The 19,816-nt window shown below is 39.1% G+C and overlaps 3 protein-coding genes across 3 annotated transcripts; 1 reads left to right on the top strand and 2 right to left on the bottom strand.

Annotated features, from left to right (window-relative positions):
* Nucleotides 1-1,125: 1,125 nt before the first annotated feature.
* LOC127976096 (interleukin-17 receptor A-like) lies at nt 1,126-5,502 on the top strand. The gene is made up of 11 exons (XM_052580236.1): nt 1,126-1,392; nt 1,557-1,581; nt 1,666-1,812; nt 2,099-2,223; nt 2,304-2,430; nt 2,514-2,561; nt 2,697-2,851; nt 2,952-3,026; nt 3,141-3,213; nt 3,323-3,442; nt 3,658-5,502. The coding sequence occupies exons 1-11, from the start codon at nt 1,288-1,290 to the stop codon at nt 5,046-5,048; spliced, it is 2,391 nt and encodes a 796-aa protein (XP_052436196.1). The 5' UTR covers nt 1,126-1,287; the 3' UTR covers nt 5,049-5,502.
* LOC127976104 (transmembrane protein 121B-like) lies at nt 5,191-9,148 on the bottom strand. The gene has a single exon (XM_052580263.1). It carries the CDS (start codon nt 9,100-9,102, stop codon nt 7,915-7,917), a length of 1,188 nt encoding a protein of 395 aa, XP_052436223.1. The 5' UTR covers nt 9,103-9,148; the 3' UTR covers nt 5,191-7,914.
* A 1,267-nt stretch (nt 9,149-10,415) lies between these two features.
* Nucleotides 10,416-19,239, bottom strand: LOC127976099 (probable E3 ubiquitin-protein ligase makorin-1). Its single transcript, XM_052580250.1, has 8 exons — nt 19,113-19,239; nt 18,200-18,328; nt 15,125-15,336; nt 13,592-13,812; nt 13,289-13,503; nt 12,982-13,092; nt 11,814-11,958; nt 10,416-11,657 (listed from the first exon to the last, which is right to left on the bottom strand). Exons 1-8 carry the CDS (start codon nt 19,181-19,183, stop codon nt 11,448-11,450), a joined length of 1,314 nt encoding a protein of 437 aa, XP_052436210.1. The 5' UTR covers nt 19,184-19,239; the 3' UTR covers nt 10,416-11,447.
* Nucleotides 19,240-19,816: the final 577 nt, after the last annotated feature.

Below are 19,816 nucleotides of genomic sequence, written 5' to 3' on the forward strand. Positions count from 1 at the left end.
TTAGCACCCTAAATTCCTCTAATCTCCGGCCAGTAGTTGAAAACAGGAGCGTGCACACCTGGGCTAGGTGTGGGTAGCCCTCATTCTGTGTTGCCATGGTTAATCTGAGGATTTTGATACTGGGACAGTGTGTTGTCTGGCCCTCATCTAGACTGGCTGATCTGTACTCTGGGTTTGGTTGCACACTGCAAAGATTGACACTGTGACTGTTACAGATCACCTGAGCAGACACTCCAGCTTTAATGATCTCTGTTCATTCACTTCAGCATTGAAGGTCTAATAATGAGACGTTTTGAGAATAATAGGTTGAATTGTGTTTGAATTAAACATATAGAGTCACAAAAAGCATGTAGCCTGAGTGAATGTCAACTCTGCTTGCATACAGCTGTGCATCATTTTAGTAATCTGTGGCTTTTGTAATCCCATTCATAGTTACATTTTCATAGTGTGTCTTTTTGAACACTCATTTAAATATTATATATATATAATTATTATTATTTATTTGATGCTGCCTCCATGTTGCAAGAGGTGTGTTATGATGATAAAAAAAAAAGATTAATATTTCAGGATTTTGGCATAGGTATTTATCAGGACTGACATCTGTATAGGTTAATATCTATTTTTATGTGCTTTCACGAAAACTAGAAACAAAATATTTTAGCAGACTGATCATTAACAGGCCTTCATACAGTACACACAGTGGTGAACTAGCGCCCTCATGTGGAAAAGCAACCGTTTAAATTATGTAAACAAAATCAAAAAGGAACCACAGTTTATTAAAAATGTGTTCCTTTACTTTTATACAATATTTATAAAAGGTTTTTAACGGTTATGTATTAATTTATTTAAAGTAATTTACTCCTCTCCTATTTACCTTTTTATCTTTTCTTTTTCCAATATAAAGTCATACTGGCACTTATGATCTGCCATATTTTTATTCTCGTTCTCTGTTTTTTTTTTTTTTGTGAATTATAGCTATTTAGTATAATAATAATAATAATAATAATAATAATAATAATACAAACTATCTATTTTTACCTGTCTTGCTATGACGCACAAAACGCGAACTGTACAGTAGCCTACGACGCGACGCAACCAGGAGGTGTGAGTCAAGCTGCTTTGCATATTACAGTTATTCCAGGAAGCTTTTATAAATCGGCAGTTTCCTGCTCCCACGCAACCTTGTTTGCCGTGCTCCTTTGTCGCTGTCGAACTCATTCGTCTATTAAAAACTTTTTCAAACGTACCGTTTAGCTGTAGTGAGGTTTATTTATGTAGTTTCGAATCATGAAGTTCTTGTACCTGAAAGGTGTTGTGTTTTTCACCTTCATACCTGTAGTGCTGAATCTCCGACTTCTGGATGATGGACGCTCACTGAACTGTACACAAGAGGTAAGATAATACATAAAGCCCTGCCGATACCAGAAAGTGTTCGATATTTATTTAGATATGTTAAATGTGTTTATGTTGACACTGATATGGCCCCTTTGGGGATTCACGTTTTAAATGAGGGTCATATTTGTGTGAGCCATTGTTGTTTCTTTCTCGTTCTCCAGGAGGTACAGTGCACTGCAGAGTTCAGTGAGTCCTGCTTTCATTTTTCTTTAGTATTCTTTGTTGTTGCGAGTTATATTTTAACTGAAGTTTGATCATTTCCCTCCTCAGATAACTGCCTGTATAAAGAATGGCTCATTCCTTCAGATTTCACTCCCAGTGAACCGGATGATTTGTCGGTGTATGTTGATGTAAGAAGCAATATGGAAGGTGATTTGGAGCCAGTGATTGTGGCAGAATGGAAAGCAAGGGATGATGGTGGGTGTCATTCAGATAAGTCTTAGATCTCTGTGTTAGATGATGTGAAAATCCATTTAATCGGACAAATTCTTGAAAGTTTAATGCTAAGGGACCATTTTAAATTGTACATTTAGACCTATATTAAAAAACCATAATGAAGTTCATAATAAAGAAATCACATCTTTTAATGTTAAATGTATCAATACTAAGAAATGTTCTATATTTAATGATTTCAAAAAAGTGGTAAACGGATCTTTATTTTCATTTTGTATATCAATAAGTATTTATCTCCCAATTTTTGCAGGAAGCATAGTTCATTTGAAAGGAACAGAGCTTGCTGTGTTGAAGTCATCAACCAATGAACATCTGTGTGTTCATTACAAGTTCCTCCGAGTTTTTCAAACCATGAGAAATAGTGCTGGTGAAAAGGCAAGACTGATTTATTTATTTTTTAGTTTTTATTCTATTTATTCTCACAGATACTAATGTATGATCTGAATTTTTTCTAGTGGTCTTTTTCTTTAGATAAAGTTGTGGTAGATCCAGACAGCTCGTATGTAGTGACGGTCTCCAACCTTCCCAAGCCAAATTTACAACACACCACTTACAATATTTACAGTAAAGTTAGTGTTCCAGGTAAGTGACAAATTAAAACAAAAGAAAAATCTAATATTTCTACATATTCCGAATTATACCTCAGTTTTGATCTGTGACCACAGGTTGTGACGATCCTTTGATGAGAACGACCAAAATCTGTTTTGAGAGAGGTGAGAGAAGAGCTTATTTATGAATGGTTACAAATCAGATACATGTATACACCTAGAAACCCTAAACCCTTAGGTATTAAAGTATGTATCAACTTCTTATCCTATGAGATTCATTTGGTTTGATGTGCTGCTTAGGGGATACATGGCGACCCAATGTTACCGTAGGAAGGACCACAGGTGTAAACGGCAAGGATATTCTGTATGTTGCATTTAATCCTGGAGAAAATGCAGAAAAATACAATGTTGTTCTTAAGTGCAATAGCGACAGTGAAATGAAGACTCTTTATAATGTAAGACATCTTACTGTACCTGTATGTCTGTCTAAAAATATCCAAATGAATAAGGCTAGATAATATGACTGCATATAAAACTGTTTTTTTTTATGTTTAGGAGAGCAAGTCGTTACTAAATGTGACATATAACCTGGAGAACTGGTCACGTACTTGCTGTATTTTTGATGTTCAGGTATGTTGGTCTAAACAAACATGTTATATCATTGCTAAAATAATATTACATATAAAACAAATCTTATGTTCTAGTGTATTGATTTAATAGTGTTTTTTTTTTTTTGCTATTTAGATCCAGCCATTTTTCCAGAAGTGTGCCAGCGACTGTCGTCAAAAAAATCTCAGTTTTAACATATGTGGTCCTGGTGTGTATGGGAACAACATCACCTTTTAAAATACTGAGGAACAAAAAAGGTTAAAAAAACAACAACATAATGCCACTTTACTGATTTGTACTGTATGTATGTTCCACAGTACCAAGAAGCCCTCCTGAGGATAACTCAGCACTTCAGATCATTTGTGTTGGATTGTGCCTCTTAATTTGTGCCATTGGTATTTGTGCTATTTATTTTCGCCGCAGGAAACCACCGAAAGGTAAGCAGTGACATTTAAGATGGATGTTTTTATCTTTGAAGACTGATTTTAATCGTGTTACGCAACAGTGGCAGTCATATCTTTCAAGAGCAACTTCCTGTGGTTAGAAGTTAGCACAGATAGTGCTAGGGCTGAAATAATACAACTGATATGCAGTAACTAATCATTTTCAAGGAATGTCCCTGGTTCTAATTTTTAAAATGATTTTAATTTAGGTGAAGAAAAGCAACAGGAACCACCACCTCTTGAAGCACCAGTTGCACCTGGCCCACGATCCATATTAATCATCTACTCCAGAGATCATCCCCTTTACACAGACATAGTCTTGAAGCTTTGTGCCTTCCTGCGGGCCAAATGCGGCATTGAGGTCATGCTGGACCTACTTGACACGACTTGGCTCGGCACCATCGGCCGGCTACAGTGGATTGAGGAAAAAAAGCGACAGATTGAGCAGTCGTCAAACAAGATCTTGGTCCTTTGCTCTCGAGGAGTGCAGGCCAAGTGGGGGGCGATGTGTGGAGATCCTCGCATCCTCCTCCGGGAAGACGTGCGCTCTCCCGTCGGTGATATGCTGACTCTAGCCCTTCAGCTGATTACACCTGATATGCAGCGTCCGGCTTCTTGCGGGAAGTATTTGGTGGCTTACTTTGACGATATAAGCAGTGAAGGCGATGTGCCGTCTATTTTTGACATTGCGGTCAAATATAAGCTGATGAAGCATTTCGAGGAGCTCTATTTCCGTATCCTCGATGTGGAGAAGTATCAGCAGGGAGTGAAGCACTGTATCGAGGGTATCGGAAAGGACGAGTACTTCAGTTGCCCCTCGGGGGAAGCCTTGCGGAACGCAATCGAAGCTTTCCAGGCACACCAATTAAAGAATCCAGACTGGTTTGAGAAAGAGTGTGTGACCAGTGAGGAGGAAGTAAGAGGGGAATCTGATCCACTTCTTGAGATCCCCATGCAGCCGATCTATGAATTAACACCTGTGCTAAACATCGGACTCCCAATCCTTGTGAAGGAGGTAGACATCAATCAAGAGGCCCAGAGTGTCTGCTCTGTAATTCCCCAGATTCAAGAGAACCCTGAAGAGTTATCTGTGGTGATTATTAATCCAAGAGTCCAGCCAGAGCACAGTGGACTTTCCTATTATCCCCCAATGGAATGTTCTCTCGAATTACCCAGCGTGGCTGGTATTGGGACACCAATAGACCCACAAATCTATCCATGTCTCCTCGCTGAACCAGGACCAATGGAACCCTCACATCCCTCTTTTGCATTTCCATTGGGAGAACCATCAGATAATGGTCTGACAGACACCAGAAATCGCTTTTTGATAGCGCCTCCACCCTCAATGGAACACAGCTTCAATCTGGATCAGGGGATGGACACGTCCCAGCCGGTGGAGATGGAGGAAAGTGAAATGGAGGGGGCTTCTGAGGCGAGACCATCACGAGGGTCCGATCAGGGATATGGTTCCAGGTATTCCACAGTGAGAGACGACCCCAAGTTTCAGCAAGACCTTTCCTCTCTGGCCAAGTTACAAATGAACCTCTTCCTGAACAGCCCGATCTCTTCTGGTTTCTTCACCGAAACAGCAGAGATCTAAATTTCTTATAGGTCTTTTAGCTGTTTATTTAATTTGCAGTGTGCACCATGGCAGGATGTTCTTGAACAGTCTTTGTTTAGTCGTCACACCTAAAACATTCATACTATTTGTGTCAACAGAAACAGGAAACAGACTAGACGGACAAGTTCAATGATCAGCTCTTTTACTGTGGCGCAGAACAAGTACCTTGTTAAACAACTTGATACAGAACAGCTAAGCACATGATTTTAAGCTTATGTTAGCTACTGAACACACGTCTAAGTAATTTGGTTGGGCTTGCAATGTTACATTTGTAGTCTCTTTTCATATTAATTGCTCAGATGAAATCTTTTGTTGTATTATATTGCACTTTTTTTTCATTCCAGTTTAACAGCTATAACCATCTACTCTCGAAGTTTGTATATAATATTATGTAAGTACATTTCTGAATTTATAAAGCAGCATTCTTTGGTAATTTTCTGTGTGCTTTTTACTTATTCATTTAGTTAAAGAATAACTTGCATCAAATTACATCCAACTTTGGACCTCAAATTACTTTATGACCAATTTAACCAGGATGCTTCTTAACCCTCGCAGCTGTCTTGTGTAAACATAAATTAACTTGCAAAATAAAGCCCTTGTAAGAAAATTCTCTGTAAAACATTAATGTGGATAAATAGCGAGAGGAGGGGTTGAAAAGTCGCTTTCCTTATCAAAAAGATTCTGTACATACACTAAAAGCTGTAGTTTAAAAAACATGCGTAGAATGTAGTGGTATATATTTGTCAGGTTAAATACTGCGCAATGAGGCACAAAAATCCCATAATGCACTTTCGGCCTGCATATTTAACACATTTAGCTCACCCTGTACCCCAATCCTCAAAGCACAATAGTAATAATATGTTAGAATAAGGATGCACATTTGTTAGTAATTACATATTAGACTAGCCTACATAATACTCTCTTTTAAAACTAAAAGTGACAGGACAAGCTTGTGATAGCTCACCCAAAAATGACTGTTCTGTGATCATTTCCTCACACTCGTGTCACTCTGAACCTGGATGCGTCTATTTATTCAGAAGATATTTTGAAAAAAAATGTTTTTTTTTCTATTCACTTAAGTTCAGTGGGCTCCAAACCAACATTATTTGGACCCCATGGACTTTCTTCATATGTACAAAAACATTATTTAAAATATCTTTGTTTGTGTTGCACAGAAGAAATCGAGTCATTCAGGTTTGAAACGACATGAGGGTGTGTAAATGATGTCCGGTTTTTCCATTTTGGTGGAGGATTGAGAAACATGGATATTAAGCTTTGACATATATGTTCAAGTTCCTGGTGTAAATATAGTATAAGCAGTGAGCTTGGAAATATACATATTTACGTAGATTCTCATTTAGACAGAAATGCACTGCATGTAGATTAATAAAGTCTATCTATCAGCACTATAATTTGCATGATCAAAATGTTACTAATTGTGATAATCATAGCTCATTTACTGGCATGAATAAAACAGCATCTGAAATTGAGCATAAATAACAGACTAGTTTGTGATTTCAACCATGAGGTTCTGTAAAGAGAGGTAGCCTTGTACAAACTGATGTTGGTAGTATTATAGCCGGTTGGGACCAGCAATGGAGTTTGGTCATTAAAGATGGATTACAGTTCAGTTATCCTCATAGATTCTATGCTTAGAGTAGCCTATTATTACATTAAGGAACATTATGAATCCATATAATACACTGTTCGACAGATTTCCATTCCTAAGTACCATTGCCACATATTTCAAATAGGAAAGGACTACATCACATTCACAATTTAAAGTGTACACCAAGCCTAACAAGTCACAAGGCATATTTACACTTTTGACGAGTGCATTCGGGTACATCTCAAGGTGTCTGAAAACACTATAAATGTGTCTACATGAGCCTAGTGTCAGTTAAGGACATTTTTTACATAGAAAATAAATTATACAACATTGCACTTATAACCTTTCCTCGGTTGAATAATCCTCACGTAATTAAAGTGCCTCACAAAACAAGTGCAAATCAAAGATTCTCGTATCATTATATAAGCACTGGCTGACAGTCACATCCCATTCCATATATACTGCAGAGGTCACAGGAGGGAAAGTTTTTCATTGGCACATTGAGAGGCTTGGTTGTAGCACCAGTTGAGAGTGGAGGAGGACGACGGGGTGTTCATAAGGAGAGGTACTACAGGGATAAATGTGTATTTAGGTTTGATTGGACAAATACTGGCTAATGTTGTCATAGCCATTGAATTATTCTGATTTTAGAACACATATACCAAGCAAATAATGTCTAATTATTGGGCATGTCTGACACAAATTATATTTTGGATTTAGGCCAATGCCTAATAAACCAAATCTTTCAAGTTTTGTACAGAACCCTAATTGTGCTTATTGTTGGTAATTGCCCGTTTTGTTGTTGTTGTTGTTTTTTTATTTGCTAAATTAAAAAAAACACAGCAAAACAAGTCTGACAACTAGCAACCAGTGAGTTCATCACAAAAACACATTTTTGTGGAGTTCACTTGTGCACACTTGTGAAAATTACATGGTTCCTAATGTGCATACTGAGTTTCTGTTAAGACCTTATAAACAAAATACTTTCTATTAACTTGTGATTTGTAATTCTAAAATACGTTTTGACCATTTTAACCCTCGCAGCTGACCGTACCTCAAAATATATAGCATATTGCTATAGCAATACATTTTCTGCATGTGTTAATTGGTTTGTGTGTTTTATCTTCATCAAGGAATGTTAGCACCTCTGTAGTACCTTCCCTTAAAAGGGCTGATGCACACTGTGTAGTAGCCAACGTGGCCCCCGGCCGGTCAAACCCAGTCCCTAATGAGCATCTACGACTGAGTATTGACAGCCAGCGTGTTCACATAGCCGTGAGGACACATGTCGTTTTCGGAAACGCAGTGGGAGAACTGGGATGGGTTTCCCCCGCGTCCACGTGCAAACCGTCGGACACCTCTTAAGGACGTGCACTGTTCAACCAGCTCCAGGCACTTACACCCCAAGAAGAAGATGTTCTTGAACATGAAAACCGATATGGGCGTTTTGTATACAAAGACGAGGAAACATCTGACCACCAAGAGCGGACCGTTGAGCAGCACGCCGGTGAAGAACCTCGCCCATATCCAGCGACAGTTCATCTCTGAGGCCGTCAACTCGTAAAGCCAAACAACCGGGACGCCCAGTGCGATGAAATACACCGATATAACCGTGTACCTAAGGTATATGCTCGGGATTTCGTTTTTAAGGAGCAGTTCCACCAGCGTGAAGCTGTCTAGGATGTCTAAGCAGGTGCTCATGAAGCAGCCTTGGGAGTGAAAGCGCGTGGAGCCGTTTGGATCTTCGATGACGGAGTTGATGAGGCAGTAAAGCAAAGGCGCGCACAGCAGCATGGTTATTTTAAACCCGGTGATGCCAAACGGCACCTTGAGGGCGATCAGATCGAGGATGGACGTTTCCAGGACGAGCACCACTTTCGGGGTGGACGCGATCACGTAGATGAGCCATGCCAGGTACGCGAAGGTGAACTCCCCCAGGTTGCATCCGAAGATGGAGCCCTTCTGGTGGAAACCACACGCTCGTTCTCGCTTGCTCCTGGCGTTTTTCATGAAGAAGATCGCCCATCCGGATATAACCACCAAATCCGTGGCTATCCACGAGCACCAGTAGAGATCCGTGAAGATGATGAGGTAGAAATCCAGCATGCCTCCTTGAAGAACGAGCACGAGGAAACACAGGATCTTATAAAACATGTTCTTACTAGACCTCTGCACGAACAGCGGGGTGGACTGCATGAATTCGCCCGATGTCATGGTGTAAGACTGAGGCTGAGCTGTGGCTGAGGAGGAGACCAGGGGCTGGGAGCTGCCCTCCTCGAGGTTGGCGCTGCCGCTGGTGGTCTGCGTGTCCCTCCTGGACGCGACGCTTCGGATGAACAACAGCTGTCCGTTTTCTGGTGCTGAGGAGACAGGTGAGTCGGGCTGGGAGATGTCTTTTATGATTTCAGCGGTCATTGTATTCATGCCTTCTCCTCCCGACTTGTTTTGGCTCGGCTGGTGTAATGATAGCCGCTCATGGGGGCAGAGGAGGAAATCCCGTTATGGAATTGCGTTGGAATGGAATGTGCTCATACAAAATCCCTCCAAATTAAACCGGATAAATATTAAAGTGACGATTAAATCTACTCATCTTATATTCGTTAAAAACATGGATTTATGCTGTGAACATTTCATCTCCACGTTTAAAATGATTGCAGGCTACTGAATTCATATATTTTTTCTTTTCGTGACAGTATTTCCTGTACGTCGATTTCACCAAGGTGCGACTTAAATATTACAAAAATCTACAGTATAGAAATTATAGAAGAATATACAAAATGCAACAATAAAAAAACAAACAAAAAAAAACCCCATCCAATTTGTAATTTACCTTACAATACAAGCATATTAATATATATATTTTTTTTTAATCAGTACGATTTTAGGATGAATTAAAATGTAGAAAATGTCAATTGCAATGTGGAAAAATGAGAAAGGTATGAATTACCTTCACAAAATAAATATTGGATGTTTAACAAGATAACTTTTATACTTGAAGCCATGGTGAAAATATACATATTTGAAAGTTTTTATTTTATTTTATTAGCAATAATTTATTTAAAAAAAAAGGGGGGGGGGGGAGGGGGTGCAATCTCATTATAAAACCAGCAAAGCATTTTATTTAAAGATGCTTTGTTTCTGGAATGATAATGTTTATAAAATAATAATAATGTAGGAATATAATGTCTTTTACAAACCAGCTTCCATAAAAATGGAGAACAAGTAAAACGCAAAATGCCTTTCCAAAGCAGTACTTTTATAGACAAGTCACATTTGTCTTAAAGATGATGTGCATTCAAGCGTAATCACTCACAGAAGCCTGAAGTAGGACATCAGAAGCCTGGTATGAACTTAATGAGTATCATTATTTATAAGAGTCTGAGCATTGTTTCATTATAAATGCTGTAGTTTGTTACAGTGTGCGTCAGCTGTATTCTTAATGCTGATTTGTAAAAGACTTTAAACTTACAACCGTCGTTTTCTAAATGTTTTTTTTTTTTTTTTTGTAGCTAGGTATAACTTTAATTTCCAAAAAATTCGATACTTTATGCATGAATAATACTTTAACCGCCCTCAACCTCCAATAAGCCCACAGCACAACTGCTAAATTAAAACCATGACAGTAGGCTATTCTCCATTACACAAACTACAGAGGCAACTAAAATGCCCTGGATACTTTATCTCTAAGCCTAAATATGACTATATAATACGTCAATAACATTCACATAGACATCTAATCATTTGATAATAAACTTTTTATTTCAAGTTACATTGGATGGTTCTGAACCATAGAAAACAAGCACATTTCTGTATAAACATATGCATATCGACCAAGTTCGACAAGAACCGAATAACAATTGGGGGTTTGTGGTTTGACTACTGCCAGCTGATCTTAATAATGCAATATTCACTGAAGCAAAACAGATTTACAATTAATAGACAGTTAAACTGATGAACATTCAGCTTCATATTTGAACGCATTTAAGTCTGCTTTTGGGAGTCCAGATTCACAAATTATCAGCACACTCAGTTCATAGGGACTTCCCATGGGATACCACAGCTAGTAAGGTACGGCTAAACAGGTGGATAATTTAATAAGAGTGAGAAACAAAAGGACATTACATAAGGTTTAATGTCACGAGTTGTCCGTGTGAACGTTGACGAGTGCATTTGTGACCTCCAGGAAGCTCCCCGCCACCACCACCTCCCACCCAGTCAGAATCAGTGCATGAGAAGAGGGATATTTCAAAAATATCAGAAGCATTAACAGCCACCAGTTAGTGAAGTCATACACAGTTGCTGTATCCTCACAGTCAATGATAAACAGGTCAAACCCACACCTGAGATGAACTCAGTAAGGTTTGTTAGATATATCTTTCCAATTTTATATACTGTATAACTTAGTGTCCTTTCTTGCAATTCTTTTTAAATAACTTTTGTTTTTGCTCTTTATACTTTTTCTAGTACATTAACCAGACATGGACAGACTCACATAATGGAGAAGGCTTTCTAGAAAATATTTTTTAGCACAAGAGCTATTTTTTTAATGTCTTTTGACGTGTGTTTTATATTCATTTATTGAATTTGAAATGAATTAATCATTTTAATGGCCTGCTGGAAGGCACTGCCACAACACAGGGGAAAAAAGACACTACTGCCCATCAGTCACACAAGACAGTTCTGTTTAGTTTCTAATAGGGATAGAAACAGAGTAAATAGGGACAAGGGTTAGTCTAGGAGGGAGTTAGCGAAGGATGGAAGGAGGCCTGCTATAGGTATAGCTCGTAGTAATCGTCCAGCTCTTCGTGGAACAAGTCCCACTCATCTTCGGAGTCGGTGACATCATCGTCAGTTCCGGCAGCCAGAAGCATGAGGAGCATCTCGCTGAGCTCGAACGTCACCATCTCGTCTTCGTTGTCGAAGGAGTCGCTGTTCTCCCGCTCGTCGAAAAGATCCCAGAGTGGTGTCCGTCTGGAGTTCTGCAACACAGATTCCATTAATGGCTCAATCGAGTGCCAATGATCGAATTCCTAGCACATCATTAAGTAAATACGATATGCTTTCACGTAACAAAGTTTTCAGTTTGGCACTAACATTGGGAGAAAACAGCCGTTAGGCTTCAGTAGAAGCTTTACCCGGTTTCTTCCGTTGGAGCCGGTCTGTCTCCTCTGGGGTTGAGGCTCTTCCAGGCGTCCATCGGGAAAAGCGTGCTTGTAAAAGCAGTTGGCTCCAAACGGACAGGTCCCACGGCCTTCATCAAAATATCGGCATGGTTTACTCCTGGGTATGAAGATGGACAAAGCTAATTAGATAAACAAATGAATCATAAAATGCTTCAGGCTTAAAACGACAGTGCACCCAAATATTACCATTCTGTCATTTACTAATCTTAAAGCTGCAGTAGGTAACTTTTGTAAAAATATATTTTTTACATATTTGTTAAACCTGTCATTATGTCCTCACAGTAGAATATGAGACAGATAATCTGTGGAAAAATTAAGCTCCTCTGGCTCCTCCCAGTGGTCCTATTGCCATTTGCAGAAAATACATTGCTCCCGTTAAGAAACAACCAATCAGAGCTGCGGTCCGTAACTTTGTTTGTGTTCAAAATGTAGAAAAATGTATATAATAAGTGAGTACACCATGAATCCATTTTCCAACCCGTGTTTTTAGCTTGTCCTGAGTAACTAGGGTGCACCTATAATAAGTGTTTATATTCTGACAATTTTAGATTGCTTCGGGGGTACCGCGGCGGAGTAACCCAGTACCTTTGGGATTCTTCATAGACATAAACAGAGAGAAGTAGTTCCGGCTACGATGTTCTTCCGCAAGACGCAAGCAGTTCTGTTTATTAACCGCTAGAGCGTCAAAAGTTCCCTAATGCAGCTTTAAAGTTTCCCACCACCAAATGACTACAAAATCTGCATAGCATTCAAAAATGACACATCAATGCCATTTAACACCACTGAAGCAACACAGAATTGGTTCTCACATTTATCATGAAAACTGATAAAAATGAATATTAAATTTGATTTGAGAACTACAGTGGAGGGAAGGATTTTCAAGGAATAATGTCTGTAGTATGACTTCATTATCTGGATCTGGAATATAGTGCACTAGTAAAGTGAAAAACATTTATGGTGCATATTTTGTCATTTTTGTCATTTCATCATATGGATTAGAGTGTCCAGAATGCAATTCAGAAAGTCACATTTTGTGTTCCATGGGAGGCAAACGACAATAGAGCGAGTAAATGACAGTATTTAATTATTATTTTAATCAGTAAAATTCTCAATTGTGTACCCCATGCCATCCTTGTATTTCTGAATGAGTTTCTGCTTCTCCTCCTTGTCCTCCACCCAGTATTCGCTTGGTATGACAAAGTTCGATGTGATTCGACACTCTGGGCAGGACCTGATTGGGAACACATTGATTTGTCACTAAAAATATGGTTCTTCTTTTTATACCAGCACTGATCTTTCAAAGAAGAGGTGGACAATTTCAATTAGAGATGATAATCCTAAAATAACGGTCATAATATATTAAAAATTATTGAAGATCATCTCCCCAGAATCTTACTTAATACACATTTAATTATCTTGAGTCTTACTTTATGATCTTGCTCTCGAACTGCTTGGCGCTCCGCCATTTCCTGATGCACTTGAGGCAGTAGCAGTGGCTGCAGTTGGAGAGGATGCCGAAACGGCGTTCGCTGGGGTTGGTTTTCTCGAACACCACCTCCATGCACACGCCACACATCATGTCTTTACTACGCTGGATGGCAAACGAGATTTCCATGTCTTTCTCATGAGCTTCGATGCAGGCCTGCCGTAAACAAACATTACGACATTTTACGCTAAAACTTTCACAAAATGAAAAGAGTCTAAGAAAAAGATGCAAGTCTGCTATTTACCCTGATGTGTTGCGAGCGCTGAGAGGAGTCGGAAGGGTGGAGAACCTGTAGGCCGCACATGTCGCAAACGTCACCATGGAGGTAGGCGCAGTTGAGGCCATAGCGACATTCACCAACAGCAGCGTACGGACAAAGCTGTTTCTTCATTTCTTTGTTACCTAGTTCTTTCTCGTACTCTTCTTCGATAAGAGGTCCAGATCCCTCTAATGGCACTGGGTCAGCTGCAAGGAACAACAAATATTATAAGATTAAATGACCAAGTTCCTAGGATAGGGATAGGAAATCAACCACATTATTGTGGATAAAAAAAAACTGAGACATGAGAGAAATTTGCAAGAAAGAAACCGCAAGATTTATTGATGTATTTGACGGTTTCGTAATGTGGTCTACCACAGTAAATGCTGGAAGAAAAGCACCTGCTTTCTTGAGCGTAGGAGTTTTGGCCGCCACCCAAAGACTAGGAAAGAAACAGCATGGTTCCTTTAGCTCTTTGCTGATGAAGTCACCCTTTATGATAAATGGAAGAGGGTCTGGGCCAGCAAGAACAAGAGAGCACACTGGTAGAGCAAAGCCTGAGCTCTCCTGTGTCTGGAGGGTCAGTCAAACTTTAGTAAGGGGGCTGATTTATGCTGCATTATAAAACGGCGAGTTTTGATTGTATGCGCCACGTTTGAAGTAGTCATAAAATGGCGATAAATGCACACATGAGGCCACATGTTCTATAAGAATGTGCAGAATTGCTATGTTGCTTGGCAACTGTAAAAAGCCTACATTTAATGGGCTACATTACAACATAGCAGTGTTATTTTAGTATAATTTCTATACTATTATATCAGCGTGGTGTCGGTCTGGAGTTCTGCAATACTGATTCCATTAATGGCTCAATCGAGTGCCAACGATCGAATTCGCTGCACATCAAGTAAATACGATATGTTTTCTCATAACTGATAAAATGCGTCACTTGAATGTACTCACTTTGTATAAAAGCACTTGACAAATGTATAAGTGTAACTGCAACACTAACTATGGTAAAATGAATTGGTAACACTTTACGATAAGATTTGTTAGTTAATGTATTGTGTTAATGACCTAACAATGAACAATACTTTTAAAGCATTTATTAATGTTAATGAATTGAATCTTATTGTAGAGGATTAACAATACATTATCTAATTATTTACCAAAACGTATTGAAAAGTTGTAGCTAGTTCAAGCCCACTCTGCCTTTCAAAGAATCAGAGTAAGAAATTCCAGATACACTTTTTCTAATTTATTTTCCAGGAAGTGAAAATCAGTTCCTTTGGTTCTTGTATACAGGAATGAAGAAGCGTGCCACAAAAACAGTAATAACCACAACAGTGACAGCATTATTATGACAAACCAAAACACTGGTCAAACAAACAGATATCAAATAAAAGCCTAAGTGTAAAACAGCCTTCATGTTGTACACCGAATGCTTGGCTTATCTGCTGGCACTGTTTTCACAGATTGTCTTGGCAATGACAACTGAACATCTTTCCCTGCTACACTCACCCCTCCCACAGTAGGGCTGCCCTGGGACGAACTCGGCAGCATTGACCCAGTCCACTGCCCCCAAGCCTTGGGGCTTCTCCTGGGCATCGGTCGTACCACCTGGCCCATCAGACACGGGATCAGGAGTGCCAGCAAGGGGAGCAGCGGTCAGCGACATCGACGGCTTAGAACTAGAGACTTCGTCTTGCTTGGCAGGTTTGCTATGTTCATACCTGAGGCACAATGCAAATTTAATGAAAATATAATAAAATATGGACTGATACACCAGGTAAGCAATGCAATGAAAATGTCCCCCTAGGTCTACATAGCTTTTCTCTGAAAGGAAAGCTTCTGAATTAAAAAACTTGTTCTCAGTGGTCTGGAATAGTTATGAAATGTTATTACTTATTTACTTGTATAACATATTTAAATGAGTGTTGGCTGTTATTAAAACAATGTTTTCAGATAAACCATTTTAGACAGGCTTTAGCACATTATAATCATTAAGCGCCTAGGTGTTTTTTCTTTCTTAGGTGTCCGAGTGTTTCCCCAATGGTGATATTTTTTTTTCTCAAGCTGATACAGTCACAAACCTGAAAAGTGTGTCTGGTTACCATGGTGAGTACATGTCTCATTCACAATCATAATGCAGCAGTTAGCTTCTTTCAGAAGTGATTCATTTAAATATGTAACATTTCCGAGTGGGCTTTACAGTGCAGACGGTCTACAGTCTTCAGCATGCTAATGGAAACATAAATGGCTAAACATTTCAAAAGCAATACAAGAAAACAAATCTAGATAAACCAGTCGACCTTACTAGTGTGTAAGAACAAGTTTTAAATGTAGTGCTAGGTTGCCTGCATCATGTTACAGACAACATAATTGTTAGTAAGGAACAGTTCTCACATGCAGTAATTGTTTAAGACAATAACCAATCCATTAGAATTCCTCAAGAGGATGATGCCATGTTTTTAATTTGGCAATAAGGTAATGATAAGGTTTTAATTGTAAATACAATTCAATGTTATTTTTTTACAGCATTCATGGTACAGTGTTTGTAATAAATAAAGTGTTGATCATTATTCATATCATAAATTCATATCATAAGTAATATGAGTAATATAAAATATGTACATGCTGCGTATTTCATTTGTAGATTTACTTGTACTAAGTTACATATTGCTTTTCTAAAAAAAAAAAAAAAAAAAAAAAAAACCATTTTATTCAAACCAACATGCATTCAAGAATTTGAAGTATGCATTTACGATTATGTATGTGTTCCCTGGAAATCAAACCACTTTAATTTGAGCTGCAGGAAAAAAAAAATTTTTTTTAGTTTTTAGTAAATTTAGTAATAAGTATATTTTTAATAAATAATAATATTTTTATAAATATATTTTTGAAAAATCAATTATTTAAACTTAAAACAAGAATGAAAATACGATTTCTAAATGAAATCTTACAGAAAACCATTCCCCCAAAAAAGCACTCGTAGCATACCATTATTGACGATAGCTAACAAGCCCGATGACATCGTCATAGTTTAGCTTCTGACCTTTATATTTCTCATTATTCCCCATCAAAACATGCTTCAGTGCTTTCCTTAAACTTCCACAGACCTCTCCATCCTCAACCTTCTTGGGTCTTTCAGCCCTATCCTAGCCCAATATGTGTTTGTGCGCCTGTGTCCGTCTATACGTGGGGGTCGCATGAATAAATGACAGCGGTGGAAGCACAAGTGGCTGCAGACTGGCAGAATGAACCGAATGAACCTGACGGCGGTAGCAACAGCAGCAGGAGACAGAGAGAGAGATGCATGTTAACACACTGGGGTTATGTAATTGCCATGCATGCTGCAGTGTGCTGCTCTATTTGGCCCCCAGATTGGTGTGGGGGGAGGCACATGGAAGGAGACAGCAAGAGATAGACACAAAGCAGGAAAAAAGAATCCATCCATAATGAAGCATACATTGAGGCCCTTTCAACACACACTTAATGAAAGCTCAGCCCCCCCCACTTCTCGCAAAAAAACACAGGGACAATAATGCGGTAAACCCCATATGGGGACAAAAGCATCACTGCACCTCCCCATACATCTGACAAAGCTGACAATACAACTCTGTCAGACATCAATCTGGACTCCAGACTTCAGAGATTTAAGCTCAAGACCCTGAAACCACAGGAAACAGTCCTCTCAAGCCAAACAAGAGGGAGATCTCGGTCAGATGTAATGCTGTCATAGAACAGTCTCGGCAAACAAAGACATTCCCATAGTGCCGAGCCGGGGGCAGCAGTTACTATGGGGATACACATGACCGCAGACAGATATGAGACAAACGTCGTCTGCACTGTCTGGCTCGCAGGCTAATTTTTGCACTGCTCTCAGTGCCGATGCATTTGACTGCAATGGCCAAAGGCGGTCTGTTTGTAGGCCATTTCTTTTTGAATGTCTAAAGGTATGTAAACGGCAGTAGTTGCACTCAAAAAGAAAAGGCCTACAAATAGACCATTTGCATTTGTGTTGCATTAGTTTAGGCATTCATATATCTATAGACAGCATTAATACAACACAAATACAAACAGTCTGTTTGTAGGCCAGTTTGTAGGGCACTTGGTGTGCTTAGATATAAAAATGGCAACATTTAATGTAAAGTAAATGCATTAAATCAGTGGCATGCACAGACCTCCGGAGTGTCATTACGAGTGCATATCCGCGGTCTTCCCCCTTGATAGAAATCGCGGTTTGGGGGCACCTAGTTCGGACACTTTAGTGTCTGCAATTAAAGATACTCACACAGTTTTTGTGGGAACTATCCCTTTAAGAAAGCGACAAACTCAGGTACTTGTTAACAGAAAATTCTGCTTCTCGAATATCACGGGTACGTACTGAAGCTACAGGCAGCATTTCTCAGAAGCCTTGCTTACCACTACTACATTTAAACACTCCAGTGTTACGGCTCCGAACACAGATTACACAGAAATACAGATTACATTATCTTTGATGTTACGTAACATCTGCACAGATCTAGTCAAGAGAGTCAGCGGTGGTTTTGAAGCACATTTTGAGTCTAAACGTTTCAGCATTGTTTCACTTACCTGCAACGGTCTCCATAAGCACAGCATCCTTTTTGAAAGAACTTGCAGATCATGGTTGGCTTGCAGCTGGTGAGGTCGTGTGAATATCGACAGTTGTCACCCTCTTTGCAAAGCCCGTGCATGAAATACCTACAAAAGAAAATGTTTTTTGAGCTTGACACGCATGCAGAACCCCCTGCATAGGATTTTTCACATCTGAAGGCATGAACTTTATTGCTTTATTGCATTCTAACATAAAAATGATCAATACCCATGTCATACTAATAAGCATCAGAGCCTTAAAAAGCCTATGACTGATTCATAAAACATTGCTCACACCATTTATTGTATAAACAGCTTGAACCACATAAGCCTTCATATGTTACATTTGACAACAGTGTTAATGTAAACATTACATATTGCTTAGGTTTGAAAACTCAAAAACAACTACTTTTACTGTATACTACTAACGTTAGATATATTGATAAATAAAAAAGGTTATTTGGTACAGTCATGACTAGACTTAGTAATAATAAAGCTTGGAAAATGATTTCCTATTCATAAATCATAAAGGCTTACACCGACACACTGGCTGATGTCGAAATTGTTAAACGGCTTCCTTAAATACTCTTTGCTGTCAAACTGACTGCCATATGTGGAGGATTCAGTGCCGTGTTGTTGTTGTTTTTAACTACATGGAGGTTGCAGAGATAAACACTCACACAGAGGAAGAAAGGACCGCAAATAGCAGCCGCTGTCGGACTTATCGCTGATTCGGTGTGCTACAACAACAAACACACACTCATCCAGTTCAGCACAAAGACAGCGGCGCTATCCGATGCCTCGCCGTCGACGCACGGACAGGCAGCTGCGTTTAGTATTTGAGACCGTTTAATATCGCGACAACCACTTCCGTCGAATGATTTTCACTAACCTGCAGGTTACGTGCTTCGTCCAGCCTCCGATAACCGCTGTTGACGCTGCCGCTGCCGCTGCCTCCGCCATTGCTGTTTATGTTGAAGCCCCAGCACCCGGATCTTCCGGAAAGCGGCTGTTCTGCGTTCGGCCATTTTCGGAAAACCGAATGCGCCGTAATTGATCCAGAGTTTTACCCGCGTCGTAATCGGGTTATTTCGGAAAATCGAAGACCTAACGCGAGTCTGGTGCATAGACTGTTTAAAATGAAACATTCCAACGAGTGGTTGTTATAACATTCCTCATATTATTATATTACGAACTTAACTTAATAACAGTTATACCTGTTTTTATTAATGATATTAATATGTTTAGAATGTATTCGAATGTTATGTTTCTAAATCAGAGAAAGTTAATTTGGTCGTACACAAATTAGTGTCTTTTGGAGTGAATTATTTTGAGTAAATTATTAAAGATATAAAAATCGTAAAATGTAGGGTGATCGTTCATCACATTATGGAGGAAGATTATAGCATATGAATCTTAAAATTAAAGTGTAAATGTAAAAGGTAATTTGCAAGCTAATTACTGTAAATGATGTCATATATTACTTAAGTAACCAGTGACTGATTTTTACATTTCTCTAAAAGAAGCAGAGAGATTTATATATTGCCTTTCCTTTTTCACATGAATCAACCAGTCCTTCTTGTCACTGTTCTTGCT

The sequence above is a fragment of the Carassius gibelio genome, chromosome A4 (genome assembly GCF_023724105.1).
Source record: "Carassius gibelio isolate Cgi1373 ecotype wild population from Czech Republic chromosome A4, carGib1.2-hapl.c, whole genome shotgun sequence".
NCBI lineage: Eukaryota > Metazoa > Chordata > Actinopteri > Cypriniformes > Cyprinidae > Carassius > Carassius gibelio.

Bases quoted from the DNA above. Each gene is read 5' to 3' on its own strand.
- LOC127976104 (XM_052580263.1), bottom strand. From the start codon at position 9,102: ATGAATACAATGACCGCTGAAATCATAAAAGACATCTCCCAGCCCGAC.
- LOC127976099 (XM_052580250.1), bottom strand. From the start codon at position 19,183: ATGGCGGAGGCAGCGGCAGCGGCAGCGTCAACAGCGGTTATCGGAGGC. The intron at 15,337-18,199 runs GTAAGTGAAACA...ATTGTGCCTCAG, and splicing joins GCTTATGGAGACCGTTGCAG to GTATGAACATAGCAAACCTG. The intron at 13,504-13,591 runs GTAAATAGCAGA...TGTTTACGGCAG, and splicing joins AGCGCTCGCAACACATCAGG to GCCTGCATCGAAGCTCATGA.
- LOC127976096 (XM_052580236.1), top strand. From the start codon at position 1,288: ATGAAGTTCTTGTACCTGAAAGGTGTTGTGTTTTTCACCTTCATACCT. The intron at 2,562-2,696 runs GTGAGAGAAGAG...TGTGCTGCTTAG, and splicing joins CAAAATCTGTTTTGAGAGAG to GGGATACATGGCGACCCAAT. The intron at 3,443-3,657 runs GTAAGCAGTGAC...ATTTTAATTTAG, and splicing joins CCGCAGGAAACCACCGAAAG to GTGAAGAAAAGCAACAGGAA.